Source organism: Canis aureus, chromosome 7 (assembly GCF_053574225.1).
Source record: "Canis aureus isolate CA01 chromosome 7, VMU_Caureus_v.1.0, whole genome shotgun sequence".
Classification (NCBI taxonomy): Eukaryota; Metazoa; Chordata; class Mammalia; order Carnivora; family Canidae; genus Canis; species Canis aureus.
The window spans coordinates 35524963-35545040 of record NC_135617.1 but is presented as its reverse complement, the minus strand read 5'-3'; the positions used below and the strand labels follow the sequence as shown (position 1 = coordinate 35545040).

The following is a 20078-nucleotide window of genomic DNA, read 5'->3' as shown; positions in this document are numbered from 1 at the left end:
AGACACATGTGGCTATTTACATTTAAATTATTATTAAATATCATTTAAAATTCATTTCTTCAGACATATTAGCCATACTTCAAATGCCTACAAGCCACATGTGGCTAGTAGCTACCATATAGGACAGTGCCGATAGAGAATATTTCCTTCTTCATAGAAAGTATCTTTGGACACCATAGCTCCAGATCTTACCTCCTCTGTGAGGTAAGATTTTCTACCCTGGCAGTGTTCAACCTGACAACTCTCCTAGAAATCCTTCTAGAATCACAAATTCATTATGCCTCAACTCCTATTCCATTTAACATGTATTTCTCATAATAGTTTTCTGTATAAGCTCTAATTTTACTTTTAAAAGGCCCCATGTAGGGATGCTTGGGTGGCTCAGCAGCTGAGTGTCTGCCTTCGACTTAGGGTGTGATCCAGGCATCCAGAGATTGAATCCCACATCAGGCTCCCTGCAGGGAGCCTGCTTCTCCCTTGCCTATGTCTCTGCCTCATTCTCTTTTTCTCATGAATAAATAAATAAAATCTTAAAAAAATAAATAAAAGGCTCCATGTAATAAGACCACACACTCAAATAACTAAGAAATATTTACATAAGTAAACTGGATATTTAGGTATAGTTTTATCCACTAAAGTAATAGAGATCATTTGCATTAAGAAAAATAAAAACTGGGCAGCCCGGGTGGCTCAGCAGTTTAGCACCGTCTTCAGCCCAGGGTATGATCCTGGAGACCCAGGATCCAGTTCCATGTCGGACTCCCTGCATGGAGCCTGCTTCTCCCTCTGCCTGTGTCTCTGCCTCTCTCTCTCTCTGTGTGTGTGTGTGTGTCTCATGAATAAATAAATAAATAAAAATCTTTAAAAAAAAAAGAAAAGAAAAATAGAAACTACAGCCACGTAGGGGGGAAATTGCTGTCTTCTACAGAGTACCTATATAGTACTTTCCCATGTTTAGAGTGTCATAAAATAATAAATAGATTTATTAATGGGACATTTTCTCTTTATATATTAATATATTTTCCTACAATTCTCAACAAAACCAAGGTTTTCCCCAGAAATGTTAATGAGTGCACTATTCTCACTGTAGAGAAACCAACTTTGTGATTCTATTAGGAACCCTAAAAATATTCTACCTAAACAATGAAAATCAGACACCAATGCTCTTTGCCAAAATACTGACAATACTACTGGACACATGAGTTCTGAAGCATCGTATTCAACAAAGAATAAGATCTGGTCCTGATTTTAATCAGAAAGCAACCTGTCTCTGTTGCCTCCTAAACTTAGCAAAGACATACCATTCTCAGCATGTTGACCATTTTGGTGGTATGAGGTTTCACTGGGCAGCCTCACTCAGGGTGACCTCAGCCTAAGATTCTAAAGATGGAGTGTATTAAGTGCAGGTGAGTCATCAATTTAAAAAGCCATACAGAGTAACTAAAAGCCTCATTCTTTAGAAGTACAGAGATTCCATGGAAGGCCTTACCATGTGACAAATGGAACTCACTTAGGAAAAGAAAAGCCCTCTCTAAAGACAAAGTGATAAATGGTACCCCTGTGGGATAAGCCTATTGTGCTTGGTTGCAGTAGGTAATTCCATCTGAACTGATTATCACATCCCCAATGGAATTATGGCATCTCTTGCTAAAGATGACAGAAAGGCAGAGTCATAGTTTTATAGCAGGATTTTAATTATAAATATTTGGGACCATGACTGTTAACCCAATAGCATTATGTATACTATGATACTTTATATAGTTCAAAGACATTAAAAAATTAACCTTATGACAGCTTCATAGGGTGTGTATATATATATATATATATATACATACACACACACACACACACACACACACGCTATATTCAGTGCTATAAAATATACATCTTCCTGTTTATACTCCGGCTTCTGAACAAACCAGTGGCAGTGCAAACACATGGCTTCTGCTGATTGAATCCTGAACTTCACTTATTAATGCTCTAATTTGTCCACAATGCTTCAATTTGTCCACAATCACCTTCCTCTAACACTCCCCTCAGCAATGATATGGCATGTACATAATTATCCTTAAGACCACTACTTGAGGGGTACCTGGGTGTCTCAGTTGTTTGAGCAGCTGAGTCTTGATTTTGGCTTAGGTTATGATCTCAGGGTCCTGGGATCAAGTCCCATATCAGGCTCCACACTCAACAGGGAGTCCACTTGAGGATTCTCTCTCTCCCTCTGCCCCCCACCCCCTGCTTGCACACATGTACATATGCATTCTCTCTCTCTCAAGTAAATAAATCTTTAAAAAATAAATAAATGAAAATAATAAAAGCCATCCATTGACTTAAGTTTCCTGCTGGTTACTATCCTTTCTTCTACTTTCTTATCCACAGTTATCCATCCAATAACATCTATATTCGCTAAATGTAGTAATCACAACAACCCCAGAAAGTAGGAAGTATATGTGTTATACAAGAAGTAAACTGAGATCCAAAGTCAACACTATTAAGGTCAACTACCAAACCTTTTAAAGTCTACAACACTCTCCCATTGGACTTGGTATTCACACGGTTCTAGTCTTATACTTTTTAATAGTCTCATGTTTCACTTAAAGCCCAAAAGTAGCAAAAAGCAATATAGTGATTTCAAAGCAGGAGGTCAACAAATATACACTAAGGGCTTACTCTGTGCCAGACAAATAATTTACAGCCAAGCTAAAGAAAAATAAAGCTTGGCTTCTTTGGCTATGTCCAAAACCACCCCCCCCAAAATCTAATTAACTTTTACCAAAAAATAAAAATAAAAAAGATCTTCTAAATTCCCAAATTCAGGTTTAGTTCTGCCTCCACCAAATACTTCTCCATTGAAGCAAGACTACTTCTTTTCAACCCACTCTGTTTGAATCTGTTCGTGTTGGTCCCTACAGTCATTTCTACCTGTCCAAAACCTACCAGTTATTCCTGTACCAATTCTTTAGTGAAGCTCTTGCTCATCTCCTGAGATGTTCATAATCTTTCACTCCTTCTGCTCCCATAATTTGTATTGCGACTACCATATAAAATATTCATTTCTGCATATTGTCATTTATCCTACCAGGTCAGAAGCTCTTTATTTATGACTGCTGAGGTAACCAGTGTCTAAAACCATGCTTAGCATGTAGTAGGAGCGCATCACATTTTAGCTATGAGTATTATTATTCATCATCTTGGCATGCTTCAGACCTCTAGCATACTACTGTTTCTTAAATACTGTAAAATCAATTTAGAACTAATTAATTCATGTCCTAAGAATGAATGAGCTCTCTTAGTAAGAAAGGAGAACACCTACAGTAGGTGTAGAGAGATAAAGCATGGAGTTGGTTTGAGACACTCCCTCTCTCTCTCTGCCCCTCCCCCCAAGTAAAAGGGTGAATCTTAAAAAAGAAAAGAGAGAGAGAGGAAATGGCTAGGAACTGAAAAATGAGAGAATAGAGGAAACTTCTGTAAATCCACAGCCATGTTCTCTATTTTGTGAGTATCTTTGAAATATAATATCTGCCAGTCACAGGAGACAAAGGTAGATTTTTCAATTTGTGGATGATGCTGTCTCTGACTCAGCCTGGCAAACAACAAAGCCAAATGCAATGGTGATGCATTATCTAGTTGAATTAGCTAGATTTCTCTGAGTCTTCTTTTGCACAGGCAAAAGAGAATTAACTATAAGGACAAAGGGAAGGGTGCCTGGGTGGCTCAGTGGTTGAGCATCGGCCTTCAGCTCAGGCCTGCCTGATCCTGGGATCCGGGATTGAGTCTCACATTGGGCTCCTTGCAGGGAGCTTGCTTCTCCCTCTCTATGTCTCTCATGAATAAATAAATAAAATTAAAAACAATAAGGACAAAGGGAAAAATGATGAAAACTTTTTAGAGGTTGGTTTTTCTAACATGTATTCAAGTGGATATATCAAGAGAATTTACTATATAAAATAGCTAAATATTTTTTGCATCAAGAATTAATTAGTATTCCATTTTTGAATCATTTTACAAGAATAGCCTTCTGCCAAGTTTTCTGTGTTATAGCTTTTTGATGTGAGTAGCATTTCCTTTGTACGTTTGTCGTTTTTAGTACAGCCAAATCAATTGGCTTCTTTAAAGTGCTATTTTTGGACAAATAAGAGGGAAAATTAATCATGGTACCCAAGTGATAGTCTGGGTATACTATTTCATTATTTTCAGTTTAGTCTGGGAAATATGTAACCAGTTTTTCACCCAGAGAGTAAAAACGTTCCAATTTATTAGAAAGTACTTATTATTGGAAGCAGTCAATGACAGAAGAGTAATAATGGAAACCATCCCAGCTACTTCCATGCAGGCAGTGCTGGCCAGCCATTGTGTTAAAATGAAGAATTGCATCAGCTAAGGTGTGGCTTGAAAAGTCTGGAAGATGTCCCTCTCTGAGACAAAGGTCATGACACCACCAGTTCTAGATAAGACTCCTTAAAATGCAAAAATCCCTGAGAAGGACAACTCCATCTCTAATACATATCCACTAAAGTTGCATTTCAAGAGATCACTGGATAACTGGACTGGCAAGCAAAACAGCAAATTTGCAGATTTTGCAAAGAGCCAATGCTAACAATAAAGGTCATGCTACTTTAATGTTGGCTCAACAAATTCCTATAGATCACACAACAGATTCCAAAGGTGGCAGGCCATTGGTACCAGAAAACACACATAATTTTTTTATAATGTCCAAAACCCTGGAGATGGAGGTAGAGAGAATGGGAGAGATCAAAAACAAGTCTGAGAAAGAGAAAATTGACATGGAAAGCCTGAGTGAACCCCCATCTCCTCCTTTCCCCCCCAAGTCACTTCCAGGTACATCCCCTATAGGCAGACTGGATCTCAGTCTATCTCCCCAATATTACAAGTCCTTTTCTTCTTTGTGTTATTACTTCTTTTAACCAGTAGTTCCAGTCTCCCCAAGGCTAGGCTGCTGCACAACTCCAGGGCACAACCCTCACAAGGTAGTGAATATGCAACCCTCCAAAGTTGTGTAGGGCCTAGCCTGTGGCCATGTGGCACCCCTGCCTTCCACCGTGTTTCTCACTATCCAGATCACATCAAACTTCAAGACTCACATCATACTCCTCTACTGCCTGGATGTGAAAGAATCCTTCCTCAGTTTTTTTAACCTATTAATGGCTTGGCCCTGGAGTTCACACTAGGAGTGAAAGAAATTCTCAAGATGAAGAATAAATACAAAGACCCTGGATCTTACCCTTGAACATCCCCAAGTGTAAAAAATATAATAAGAGGGACATTGAACTGAGAGACAGGGAATTTGGATCTAGAGCAGATGTTAACTAAACATCCCCTGGTTCCCCAGGGCAACCTGGGGAAAGTCACATAATTTGTCAGAGTGTAAGTTTCACATTTGTAATACAAAGAAGGTGAGTAAGACCCCTTCGAGATGCTTGTCGCCCCCAATATTTTATATAACCTTGGAACGCTAGCTCCAGTAAGGGTATTTGAGTAACATACAGCTGCATCATAAAGGGAAGTAATCAGTGGCCTTTGAAGGTCTGGAAGACAACTCACTAAATGTTCATAAATGTCAAGCCAAATGGCATACAGGCCTGAGCTGATGGTAATTTACCTCTCAAGGCATATCCCTGCCTCTCTTCACAGCACTAGATCTTTACATAGATTTTTTTCTAATTTCTGTCTGGCAAACCTGGCACATAGCCGCCACATTTTCACCAGCCCACTCATATTTGCTAATGCCAACTGCCTCCCGCTCTTAGCTACAGCACACACACCCTCTCATGTGACAATGCTAATAAAGGATGGGTTTCTGCTACAAGAACATAGATCTACAGCTCTAAATACAAGAACATTCTCATTTTATTTTTTATATATTTTTTGAACATTCTCATTTTAAACAAACCCAATATGACAAAATCTGCATTTATAAGTATATACACTTATGTGGGCGCATATAAATAAATGGGTGGATGGATGATTTGCTTTGCAAATGAATTCGTCATGAAATTTCTTAAAATACCAGGTCCTTTATTTCTCTTTTCCTTCACTGCCTCCTCCACAAATATCTTACACTTTTTGCTTATTTATTGCTACTCAGGAATGTATCTATTATGTAAGCTAAGGTATCTAGTATTTATAAAGTTTGATGGAAAACAAAATGCAAAAAAAAAAAGAAAGAAAGAAAAGAAGACAAAATGCATTTCTTTAGCATCTTCTGGCTAATTTTCTTCATGTTCTGGGTATGTGGCCTTCTATTTTGCATGCCTCTGCTTTGAAACTGTATCTGGTAACTCCAAGAGTATAAAACTCTCATGAATCTTAAATACCTTCCAGAGTCCACCATGATAGAACAGTCTTCTACAGAAATTAAAATCTAGAAGAGCCATAGGTTTCACACAAGCCACCATGTTTGGAGAAAAGTGAGCTGATGGCATTGCTTTGTGAAAACTTTCATGACAACTGTTGTACCTTCCACTCAGGTTATTATCTGTCAATTGAGGGCAGCTTAACCACCTTTCTGGGATGGTGAAGCTATTTCTAGTAAATGGAAAATTTTATCTTTTGCTGTGAAATGCAAATGTGATTTTTCTCAGCCCATAAATGGTAAGCTCAATCGTGTTTGTTTATTTGTTCAAAATTTGAGCTTTGTATGTTTTCTATTTCTCTCTTCCCCAGGGCTTTCCTTATCTGTATGCACACACAGATGAGAACAGGAACAGATCAGACTAGCCCACCCTAGTTTAGGGTAGATTGCAAATAATATCTCTGATGCTAACAGCACCAAAGGTTTCATCTCACGGGGTTGCGATTGTTAGCATTCCTCTTGAGGCTCATGCAAGCTAAGAGCCGAACAAAAACAAAAAGAAGAACAACTTCACTCTTAAGTCATACTCTCTTCTAAAAAAAAAACGTCATTTTTCCCCACTTTCAGAAACACAATTGTCCAGAGCTTAGAAATTCAAAAGAATCCCAACTTTCTCTGGGATCCCTAAGAATGGATACTTAAGGAGGGACCGGGTTTATAGAAGCTACAGAAGGGTGGTGCAGATGGCAATAGAAAGAACACTGGATCAAGAATCAGGAGGCCTAAGATGAGATATGGGCAAACCTTAACTCTTCTGGGCCTCACTTTCCTCCTTACAAAATACAGATAATAAAACCCACATTTTTCCTGATATCGAATGAGATAATAGACTTGAAAATTCTTTGTGAGAATATTACAACTTCATAATACAATGTTCTGCTTATTTATGTTCATCTCAACTCCTATGATGGTGTAGACAATTAAAGCTGAAAGTTAAGAAAAAATGAGAAAAGAGTTAAGACTGGTTTAAACAAAGTTTTCTTTATCTTTCCCTCTCTATGTCTTTCTTTCCCTCTATCTTTTTATCTCCCTTTTACTCTACTTTCTAGAAAAAGGCAAAAGTAATCATTAATCTAATCTGTGTTCTAACAATCAATGTTTCTATGGTTTTCAACTGCAGCCAATGGCTAAATTAGATAACCTCACTGCTTACTAAGGACAGAAGCCTGTGTTAAATTATTACCAAAATCACATCATGAAGAAATTTTCTGCTTCTAGAGAAGCTTGAAATTGGAATCACCATCTATCCTTTATTAATTCATTCAATAAATATTTGGTACAAACTTGTGGCAGGGATTTAGAAATTAATAAGAAAAACATAGCCCCTTTCCCCAAGAAGTTCACAATCCAGTGAGACAGACAGATTCATTTAATGAATCTCATTAAATGTGTCTCATTTAATAGCTTAGGAACTAGAAACAAATAGTTGAAAAAATTTGACTCTACCTGCAACTCTCCTTCCATTATACTGAGGAGCTGTATAAGGTCTTCTTTGGATAACTCCAAGGGTTTCTTATTTTTTCGTTCACTTTCTCCAGATGGTTTTAGGTGTCGTTTGACAGTTCCTGAGGCCATGACATCATCCTCCTTTCTATTTGATTTGTTCTTCTTTTTTGCATCTTCTGAGAGACTTTTATCATCAACATTGCTGATGATAGAGGACTTGGGGCAAGAGATATGCCCATTGGATGAACTTTCACCACCCTGGTTTCGGGATCTCATTCCCACCTACAATACATGAAAAAAGATAAAATGTTATTACTACCACTTAAATTATTTGTCTAACTAGTTAGAACTTTTAGAAGCTTCATAGCATCACCAATAAAGAAATACTGAAAGATCAGTTCCAGTTAGCTTCCTTAGAGCTTTAATGAAAGTCATTAAAATCTTCAGGGAAATGCTTTGATGGTCTTCAGGAAAAAGTGAAAATGTGATACTAACATGATAAACATCTCAAACCAAATGATTAAGGTCAACACCAGGAGTCCTAAGCCATGTCTACAGCCTGTACTTCTGATATGATGAGATTAAAAACGGTACTTTACATTTGTGGCCTCCTTCCTCCAAACATCACTCAAGTCTAATAATGAGAAAAACATCAGATGGACCCCAGTTGAAAGATAGCCTACAAAATTGCTGACCAATAATCTTTAAAGTTATCAAGGTCATTGAAAACACAGAAAATCTGAAAAGCTATCACAGCCAAGAGAAACCCAAGGATACATGACAATAGGACAATCCTAGGTGGGATTCTGGAACAGAAAATGGACATTATAAGGAAAAGTCAGGATATATGAATAACGCATATATTGACTTTAGTCAATAATAATGTATCAATATTGATTTATAAATTATAATGTGCTATTCTAATGTAAGATGTTAACTATAGAGGAAACTGTGTGGTATATAGTGGAACACTTGGTATTATGTTTGCAACAATTATGTGAATCAAAAGCTGTTGTAAAATAAAACATTTATTTTCTAAATTAAGTCTATGAGAAAATTCAAACATCTGGGGCACCTGAGTGGCTGTCAGTTAAGCATCTAACTCTTGGTTTTGGCTCAGGTCATGATCTCAGGGTCATTAGGTGGAGTCCCAAATTGGGCTCCAATGCTCAGCATGGAGTCTACCTGAGATTCTCTCCCTGTCCCTCCCCCTCTGCCTTTCTCTTCACTTGAGTGTGTGCTTTCTCTCATTCAAATAAATAAATAAAATATATACAAAAAAAAAAAGAAAGAAGGAAAGAAAAGAAAATTCAAACCTCAAACTCTGCCAGGAACCAGTTGGAAGTCACAAGGTACAGAAAAGTCCACATAGGGTGGAGGGGGCTTCAAACAGAGAGAGAGGAAAAGGGAAACTCGAAGGGAAGAGGGTGGTGTTGTTTTTAGTGATGTGGGATTTTGTTTTTCCATAACCTCTTTTTAAAAATCAGGGAGTTTTTTGGTTTGGTTTTGTCTTATGTCAGTCATTTATAGTAATAATAAGAAGAGCACAAAGAATTGGGGAAAACAGATTTTAAAATAAAAAATTTTTAAAATATTTTGAGGTAAAATAAAGAAAAAAGACAAAGTAGTGGCTAACTTATCCTGTGGGGAACACATTTGGGTCTTTCCATCATGAATGCTTTACTGATTCTGTCAGTCTCTGAGCAGAAGAACTTGACCAACAGCTATGTTACAAACAAACAAACTGAACTCAAAGCCTAGGACTCAAAGTGCAAGAAAGGGAGCTGTAATATCCTGGGGGCTGTACTAGAAAATTTGCCTAAACCTTTAAATATAGTAGCTTAGCACATGGGCTTATTTAAAACTCACAGTATAAATAGTCTTTCCCCTGAACAGCTAAGCAGCAAGATTTTCATTACTCATTCCAGATAAAATACAGAGACTTATTTTCTGAAAGTAAATTTCCTTTATGAACCCAACCATACTTAAGAAACCAAGGAAAGCTTTTGAAAACACTAGGTTTATCATAGAAAAATAAATACAGTGTGATGCTTCCTTTCAGATAGTGCATATTCAATTCTTCCATTTTGAAATCTGAATTCACACTCCTTTTTTTGAACTGAACTCTTATAACCAGATGGACCCTTTTGTATATGTATGAATTTTCCTCAGCACCCCAATTTTAGACAATATAAAGTGAAGAAGTGGTCCTTAACACTGGCACCCAATTTTCTGGTTCACTCAGTGATTAGTACTTGAAAGTTTAGAGCATTTTGTGCTTCCCTGATGAAGAAAGAATAGATGTGCCTTTGTAATAGAAGCTAGAGCACTTCAGAGCAGACCTACTATACTTTATCACAGTTTGTGGGCAAAGAGAGATTAAGCCCCCAGCCAAAAAAAAAAAAAAGAGAGAGAGAGGCCATGAATAGGAGGTTTTGAAAGGGAGCAAAATATGTTTTGGCATATTGATTATTTAAAAATAGTAGACACAGGTGAAGCTCTGAGAGCTGAGCAGAAATTATTCTTTTGTATGAAACATTAAATTTATGTGGGAAATCTCCATTTGAAAGGGTATCTCCTCCACTGTAGCAGGAAGAGAAGAATGACTAAATTTCTAGAAACTCTTCTCTGTAGAGAAGGTAAGGACTTAAATCTGCACAACACTTCACTCTTATTTACTATGCTTATCCTGGTATACTCCCACAACTGACTCCCCACTCCCAACATCTTTTGTCTTTAGTTGAAGATGATAGTAAGGTAATGGCTTGAGCCATTTCTCAGAGTTCCTCTCCTGTGTATGGAGGAGGTACACGTTATTAAACTTCTGTTTCTTTTTCTCCTGATGATTTGTCTTTTTGTTACAGGGGTATCTTAGCCAAGAACCTAGAAAGGTAAAGGGAAAACTATTTTTCCCTTCCAACTACGTTAAATTTAACTCTTGACTTTTACACATCAAAACTAAGACACATGTGCTTCCCAAACTGAATTGTGATTCCCTACAACTCCAAGCCACATGTGAATTCTTTTTACCTGAAATAATTTTCTCTACAAGATCTTAAGGTTCTTTGGGATGGTGCATCAAATACTGATTTGACAACTTCAATTTAGATCATGCATTAATAAAAATTCCAGATAATAGTTAGGTGGTAATGTTTTAAACTTAGTCATTCATGGCCTTAATCATATACAACATTTGTATTTGACTGTAGCATGTGTTTGTCATATTTCCCAGGATTTTTTATATCTTTTATAGGATCTACAGCATTTGAGTATTCCTAAATTAGGAAAATGCCTATCTATGTTATATGCATTTACTTGATCATATTTACAAACATACATAAAGTGACATTTACTTAGTACCACTCTTTTTATATTTAATATTTTCTAATACTTTCAGTACATGTTTAAGTAAATTTTATTGTAGTATTAATAGCTTTCATAGAATTAAGTGGGGGAATTGTATTAATATGGTTATAGAATTAATTATAGAATTAATTACTTTCACAGAAAAAAACACATAACTTAGAATTATCTAATTATTTTATATTACTAATTAGCTCAAAAGCTTGAGTTTCTATTCTCTTCCATGGTCTTTCACTTTGATAAAAAAATCTCATGTGGTAGACCATGACATTAATTCTCTCTCAGCAAATATTTTTCCTCCATGCCTGGTTTTTCCTTTGATGTGTGCACATGGATTTTAGTCCTTTCCTGGTGATCCAAATAGGATCTACTATCTTTATCTCCACAACAAAGTCAGCAATCAGAATGTTCCATCTTGGCATTGTAAAAGTACTCAGAGATAACAAACTAGCCAATAAATGTTTTAGGAAGGAAGTAGACACCATATATGAAAGTAAAAAAACAGAAGTCTCAATAGTGTAATCAAGTGTGCCGTCAATAATGTCCACTCTTTTATTTATTTATAAAGTTTTCTTTTCTTTTTTTAAATTTAAAACCCCAGGATCTGGGACACCTGGGTGGCTCAGTGGTTGAACATCTGCCTTTGGCTCAGGTTGTGATCCCAGGGTCCTGGGATTGAGTCCCCTATCCGGCTCCCTGCACGGAGCCTGCTTCTCCCTCTGTCTTTGTCTCTGCCTCTCTCTCTGTGTCTCTCACTAAATAAATAAATAAATAAATAAATAAATAAATAAATAAATAAATAAAATATTTTTTAAAAATAAAAAAAAAATTAAACCCCAAGATCAGGAGTCACATGCTCTTCTGAATGAGCCAGCCAGGCACCCCAATAATGTCCACTTTAAACTATTTTGGTTTTTTTTGTTTTTTTAAAGATTTTTTATTTATTTTTTAGAGACAGAGAGAGAGAAAGAGAGAAAGAGAGAGAGAGAGAGGCAGAGGTTGAAGCAGGCTCCATGCTGGGAGCCTGACGTGGGACTCGATTCTGGGTCTCCACGATCACACCCCACCCGTGGTTAAGGGAACACTAAACCAACCGCTAAGCCACCGGGGCTGCCCAAACTACTTTATTTTGAAGGGAGAAAATATCAAGACAATAATGACTTCCATGTATCACATTTAGTGACAGTCATACTCTTCCTTATTCTATAGTTCTCACGTAGTTCCTTTTTTTCTTAATTTTTTATTTAAATTCAATTAATTAATATATATTATATTTTTAGTTTCAGAGGTATAATTTAGTGATTGAGTAGTTGCATACAACACCCAGGGTTCATTCCATCAAGTGCCCTCCTTAATGTCCATCACCCAATTCCTCCATCCCCCATCCCAACTCCCCTCCAGCAACCCTGTTTGTTTCCTATAGTTAAGAATCTTTTATGATTTGCCTCCTTTTGATTTCATCTTCTTTTATTTTTTCTTTTCCTCCCCTATGTTCATCTGTTTTGTTTCTTAAATTCCACATATGAGTGAAATCATATGGTATTTGTCTTTATCTGATTGACCTATTTTGCTTAGTATAATACTTTCTAGTTCCATCCAGGTCATTGCAAATGGCAAGATTTCATTCTTTTTGATGGCTGAGTAGTATTCCTTTGTGTATATAAATACCATATCTTCTTATCCATTCATCTGTCAATGGACATCTGGGCTTTTTCCATATTTTGACTATTGTGGACATTACTGCTATAAACATTGGGATTCATGTGCCCCTTCAAATCGCTAGGTTTGTATCCTTTGGATAAATACCTGGTAGTGCAATTACTGGGTCATAGGGTAGCTCTATTTTTAACTTTTTGAGAAACCTCCATGCTGTTTTCCAGAGTGGCTGCATCACATACTGTTTCTTAAGTGATACATAGTGTGCTAAGCATTTTACATATAGCATTTCATTTAAATTAATATTCACATCACCCCTTGAGGTAGGTGCCATTATTCTCAGTTTTACAGATATGGCCACTGAGGTTGAAAAACATTAAATATCCTTTTTTTTTTGGATCACACAACTACTCCTAGTGAATAGAAGAGCTAGGATTTGAACCCAGGTCTAATTCCAAATACCTACTCACTATATGGCTTTCCTCTAAGTTCTTAAATACATGCAAGTTGGAAGGGGTGGGGGAATACTCTGTAATAAATCAGATATGATCCAGGGCAGCCCCAGTGGCTCAGCGGTTTAGTGCCTGCCTTTGGCCCAGGGTATGATCCGGGGGGTCCTGGGATTGAGTCCCACATCGGGCTCCCTGAATAGAGCCTGCTTCTCCATCTGCCTAAGTCTCTGCCTCTCTCTCTGTGTCTCTCATGTATAAATTAAAAAAAAAAAATCTTAAAAAAAAATCAGATGATCCAGAAAAATATGCAAATGCTTACTAAGGTAATGTTTTTCACTTCATACTACAGAGTTGGAGAAATCCTTTCACTTTCCCCCACAGACACATATGCAAAACTCACACAGCAATTGAAATTATGTTGCTAAGTAAATACTTTTGCCAAAATCATTAACCTGCTGCAGAACTTGTAAAATGATGAATCATTTTAAAATTATTCCGAGAAGCAACCTGGCTAAATATTAAGGTACAGGTTATGAAAACAGGATGCAAAGTCTGAACAGGGACCATCTGTGTTAAAAAGTCCTGGAGTTAAACAACAGCAAACATTTAATCAGAATTGGCCAAATCTTGTCCATTGTGTTTACAGGAATATCAGGCAGGTAACAAAAAAGGCAACTAGTACTCTGTAGGCTTCTTTTTTTTTTTTTTTTTTTTTTTGTAGGCTTCTTAATAGTTGATTGCATGGCTCCAAGTTTGGGACATGTAGATAACAAAATTTCTGAAAGAAATAAAAAATGCCTTTGCTTTACCACAGCATTTACCCTTTGAAGAAAGTTCTCTTCAAGAAAAAGGTATAAATAAACTGAAAATTCACATCAGATGTGTAACCATCCCACCTTTTTTAAAAAAAAAATCCTTATTATAAAAAAAATCCTTATTATTTGGGGCACAAATTCCTCTTTTTAATAAGTATATTATCCTACATAGTTCAAGAAATACATTTACTTTTCCGTTCATAGTAATTAGTCAGCAATAGTTAGCATGGAATGTGCTGACTAGGGTGTGAAGAAAAGAAATACCAAATGTTATTCCAAACCTCCCTCTTTTATCTACAGCCATCCCTCCTCTTCCGGCCCTCCCTCCTCCCTGCATATATTGGGCAACCACCAGAGCATAGCGTCAGATGAATAATATCCTAGGAATCAGAAAATGTTTATCAAGACTTTGAGCCATTTATGCTGAACCAACAAGTATTTCTAGAGTTTTTGAACAAGGGAAAGGAAAAGGACAGAGAAAGAAGTCTACAGCAATGAAATACTCACTCTAGTGTCCACCTTCATTAGCTCCTGCAAATCTTGACCTTGAATCTCCCCTTTCCCTTTTCTCACTCTTGCTCTTGTCTCCTTTCAGATTTATCTTTTCATGGTATGATTCAATGTTGGCCACAATACTCCCCCCATCTCTACCACCAACAGAAACTTTTTCTGCATAAATTAGGTTTTGGAATAGTTCCTATGCTTCTCAAGTATCCAGCCTCTGTTTCTGGTTATTTTAGCTATATACTTTTCCAAGAACTTACCTAGTGCATGGGGTGAGATGTCACAATAATTTTATTTATATAATTTCTATTTTTAAATGACTTTATAGAATTATAAGGAAAAATTATAGTACATAGTAAAAAGGAAAGCACATAATTACAGAAAAGCCTACTTTTTACAGTGCGGCCTGGCAGAAGGCCTGCTGCAAGTGGGGCTTCCAGAACATTAGCATGGAACTGTCCTGGTTTTTTCTGTTGGACTTAAACGATAATACCCAAAGCACCCAAAAGTGAAGGCAAAAGAAAACATCTGTTCTAGTTTTATGTGCATTTTAAAACATAAAAGAATCTACCAGTTTATTTTATATCCATGCCAGATGATTGTCTCTGCATATCTTATTTACTTGGTGAAGTCTAATTATAAAAAGCCCAACTCATAAAATGTTCAAACATTTCTCATGAGATTATCATTCATTCTCAATGGCACAGACCGTTCATAAGTGTTCCTAGGTTTACTCTTAAATTTTCTTTCACTTTCTTCATCCAATTAATGAAGCAAGCTATGTTAAATGATTTTTCACTGCTCATTATCCACACTCATAAAATCTTCAAAATAACCAAGATTTTTGTTTATTTTCATTCTACCAGGACAGATCTATCCAGATCAACTGAAAATTCTTCTAAATAATTCCACAAATGTTAGAATTCAAGAAAGGGGATTCTCTTGGAGTCAATTCCATGATGTCGTAATCAAAAGTTTAAGAAAAACATAACTGCAGCAAAATTAAAAAAATATTATTCTACTCTAGCCCAAAACCGTGGTGAAATATTTTATAAAGTTCTGTTTAATGTTCTTCAAAGAAGATAAAAGCAGACCTGAGAAAAGTTTCCAGAAAAAAAAAAGAATACTGAAAGAACAGATCAGGGAACTGCCATGAAATAATTCTTTTAAAGTAGGGTTCCTGATAAGGAGGGCACGTGATGTGATGAGCACTGGGTATTATACTATATGTTGGCAAGTTGAATTTAAATTTTTAAAGAAGGAGAAAAATAGGATACCTGAGTCTAAATGAATGTACAATTTGAGGATTTTAAAACTTTGAATGTAAAATAGGGTGACGTCTCTTATCAATTGTCAGTTTACCTCTTTATATTCACTTTTAGCATTTATAACAGGGTTTGGAATTTGTTACTGTCTTTTTACTTCCTTCACAGAAGTAAGGCTACTGTTGATTGTATAAAAGAGAAAAGTAACTATCTAGAAATATACTATTTTATAAAGAAACAATGACATAATGACATAATGTTTTCTTCTGGTATTTTCGACCTTAATGACTCACTCTTAAACCTCAAATATATTTTAAATATTTTAATATCTATAATATTTTATTATTGTAATTCTGATGTCACTATTCTACTAAACATATATATAATACATAGTTGTTGATTATAAACTGGTGGATTCTTTTATGTTTTAAGGCCTGAAGTTTAAGTGATTAAGATAACTCTTTAGCTTTCTGGTTACTTTTACTTATATTCTTTCTACTTGGGCACTACAGTTTTTTCAGACATTCTAATAGTACCTGTGGCCTCTAAAAAATGTTACCATTTAGTTTAATCAAAACTGCTAAACATTGGTTTTATTATGTGACAAAGAAAACATCTTAGGAAAATTACCAGAAAACATCTTAGGCTCTGCCTAGCTGGAGCCAGAATTCCTTCCTGTATCCCATCACTCCTGAAAAGGTCCAGCCCCAGAACTATATAAGAATCAGTCATTTCCCTTCACCTAACAATGCAGCCAGAAAGACAAATACCTTAGACTATATCTTAGCAGTCTATATTTGATGAACTATTCTTAGATATTACCTCTATTCACAATAATAATAGCTGACATTTACTAAAGAGCTTATTATGCTCTCAGCATTGGGGTCAGTATCTGACATATATAGTAGCACTTCATGAAATCCTCATACCAATCCATAAAGCAGGGAATAATTATTCCCCTTATAAAGATGAGGAAAATGAGATTTAGAGAGATTTAGACATTTGCCCCAAATAAATGACTGGTGCCTGGGAAAGCCTGAGCTAGAACACAAGTCTGTTTGGATTCTTCATGTGCGAGGAGAAGTCTGGATGGAAACTTTTCCCACCATATCAGAACTACTGCAACACAAATGAATCTGTAGCTACCCTTTTAGGGGACTGAAACAAGTTTAGTCTCAGGGGATAGGATCCAACCAAATAGTCTCAAACAATAATAATTAGTTCAGAATCCTACTGCTTCAGCCGGTATCTTTCTCTAATTTCTACTTGTATGATACCTTATTCTTCTAAGACTACACTCTCTTTTCCCCTACTGCTCCTCTTATGTTGCTGCCTTTCTGTTTCTTGATGCTTGAGATTTTCAGCAAAGCTGAAGAGGAACTTTGCCTTTGCAGGAACTTTGCACTTCTAATTTTTTGAACTGAAAAAGTAACTAAGACTTCAGAAACATGACAATTGTTATACAACAAGACATGAATTTAAAAGATTTTTTAAATTAGGCAAATTAAGAAAAAGTCTAGTTTGCTAGAACTAGTAGTTGCTCAGTAGCTGATTGCTTTAGTAAGCCAATTGTACAAATTTTCTGTTAGAAAAAATCTTTCTGCACTAAATATTCTTCAATAATTTTATTGCGTTTTCAAGAAATGCAAGGCAAATCACAACTGCTGTTCAAGGTTGACAAGATGGGTTAACTTCCATGAGAAGAAAGACACACTGTGGTTTGGATATCACTGCTTCATGCTACCAAGGGAGAAGATGAACTACTGCATGGGTCACCCCATCTGTGTGCTGCCCATGACTTTATGTGTTCTAATTGTCTACACATACATCAATTGCATTCAGGTGTCCTTTAAATGCCTTTTCTTTTCAATCTCTAGACCATTTCTTAACATAAAAGAGCAATTTAAAGTCAGTTGTAATAGAGGGAGTCATGGGTTGTGTCTGTTTTTAAGTCGTCCTGACTTCTGTCTTTTCTAATTATCCCTGAACATCCCTTGGCCTGGGTGAGATCAGAGTATAGGGAGCCTAAACTGAAAACAGAGAACAGTTACTTTATAAACCAAGCAAGAAAAAAGGCAAAAATTCCATGAATGCAACAGAAGCCATGTTATTGTCACAGACGTTTATCTGATATTTAAAGTCTCTTATCAGTCTGATACTGTGTGAAGAGGCTGTGAATTCTAAATCCATCAACAAATCTTCATAAGCTTAGTTGCTATGTGAATGCAAAGCCTGGCACAAAGAGTAAATAGATCTCTGTGATTAGCTAATTAAGATGCATCAGGAATTTATCTGAAATGTCATGCTACCGTAATACAGAAGTTTCAAACATAGTGTGTAGGCAAGAAGTACATAAGAAAATGGGTCACCCACCTGCACCCCAATGTTTATAGCAGCAATGTCCACAATAGCCAAACTGTGGAAGGAGCCTCGGTGTCCATCGAAAGATGAATGGATAAAGAAGATGTGGTTTATGTATACAATGGAATATTACTCAGCCATTAGAAACGACAAATACCCATCATTTGCTTTGACATGGAACTGGAGGGTATTATGCTGAGTGTAGTAAGTCAATCGGAGAAGGACAAACATTATATGTTCTCATTCATTTGGGGAATATAAATAATAGTGAAAGGGAATATAAGGGAAGGGAGAAGAAATGTGTGGGAAATATCAGAAAGGGAGACAGAACATAAAGACTCCTAACCCTGGGAGACAAACTAGGGGTGGTGGAAGGGGAGGAGGGCGGGGGGTGGGGGTGAATGGGTGACGGGCACTGAGGGAGGCACTTGACGGGATGAGCACTAGGTGTTATTCTGTATGTTGGCAAATTGAACACCAATAAAAAATAAATTAATAAAAAAAAAAGAAAATGGGTCACCATCTTTTGGAATAATTTTTTTCAAACAAATAATGGCCCCAAACTACTTTTTTCTCCACCTTCCAGCCATACTACCTCAGCATATGCCCAACCCTACAGTGGACCTTAAGGTGTCCCATGACATCATACATCCTTAGCATTTGTTTTCCTAATATGCTGAGTTCCCCTGGAGATGTTTGCCATTAACCCTAAGGAATCAAGAAAGCCATGCCCCCACTGCTAACCCCACATTCACTTATTCTGTAAGCCTGGACAAGTTACTTAACCTCTCCGACTGGTAGCTTTCCCATGAGGATAATAATGCCTGTCCCACCCACTGCATATATGTGAAATTATAATGCCTTCTACTCTATATGTATGTGAAAATATTTATTAGCAGTAGTAGAAGGAAGCATTCTATGGCCGATTAAGTACTGAAGTCTTCAACACTCCCATATAGGTACCACCAGAGACAGACACTACTTTCAACTGTGATCATCTAGCCCAGAAGTCAACAACTTTTACTCTAAAGAAGAAAATATTAAATATATGGGGTTTTGCAGGTCATGTGGTCTCCACTGCATCTACCCAATTCTGCCAAAGCCACAGACAATACATGGGTGTGGCCAGATTCAAACCCTAGCCCCTAGTTTGCCAACCCTGATTTAGACTGTGTGACAATTATAATTAGTAGGTGCATTTAAACTGGGAGAAACAGAAATGGTTTCTGCCACTCCCTCCCCCAGTTTACAGTAATGAGAAAAGTGGCTAAAAATACGAGAGAAGAAAAACTTGGAGAAAAAGATAATGTAGTAGCTATGCCATCAGCCCACCTATCCTCTTCTCTTCCAAATAATTTGAAGGAGAGCATGAACGTAAAATGGTTCCTTCACAAAGTTTGAGGAATCTAAGGTGGAAGAACCTGCTATGCTACAGTTTGAGAGTAGGAATCCCCCTGGCCATGGGAATTGCAGACAGACGACAGAGATTTAGCAGCATGTGTTTGTGCAAAGGAGGTCATGGAGACTGATGCCCATGGTATCAGGTAGACAAGGTACGCAAGTGGCTGAACACTGGGCAAGGGTGAAAGATATCTTGGAGAGACAGCTGGCATGCTACTAGAAGAGTTACCAAAGCAGAGCGCTTCAAAGCACTCCATCTAAGGTGGGGATGAAGCAGAAGGTGCAGCTACAGTTCAGGAAATCTGTGAGAGTATGGTAGGCTTCTAAGACAGGGGAGACAGGGCACTTCCCGATAAAGAGTTGAGGCTATGACTTTCACCTGGAGCTGGGCTGGGAGATGACAAGAGGACATATAGGTAAAACTACTTTTTAGTCATGT

At 36.9% G+C, this 20078-nt stretch overlaps 1 protein-coding gene across 6 annotated transcripts in view; it reads right to left on the bottom strand.

The window, feature by feature from the left end:
- FILIP1 (filamin A interacting protein 1) overlaps nucleotides 1–20078 on the bottom strand; it is a 206588-nt gene that overhangs the window by 95885 nt on the left and 90625 nt on the right. For all 6 annotated transcript variants that reach the window (XM_077903343.1, XM_077903338.1, XM_077903339.1 and 3 more), the window contains exon 2: nucleotides 7823–8104. In XM_077903343.1, coding sequence (XP_077759469.1) covers nucleotides 7823–8104 — 282 coding nt within the window. The remainder of the gene's footprint in view (nucleotides 1–7822; nucleotides 8105–20078) is intronic.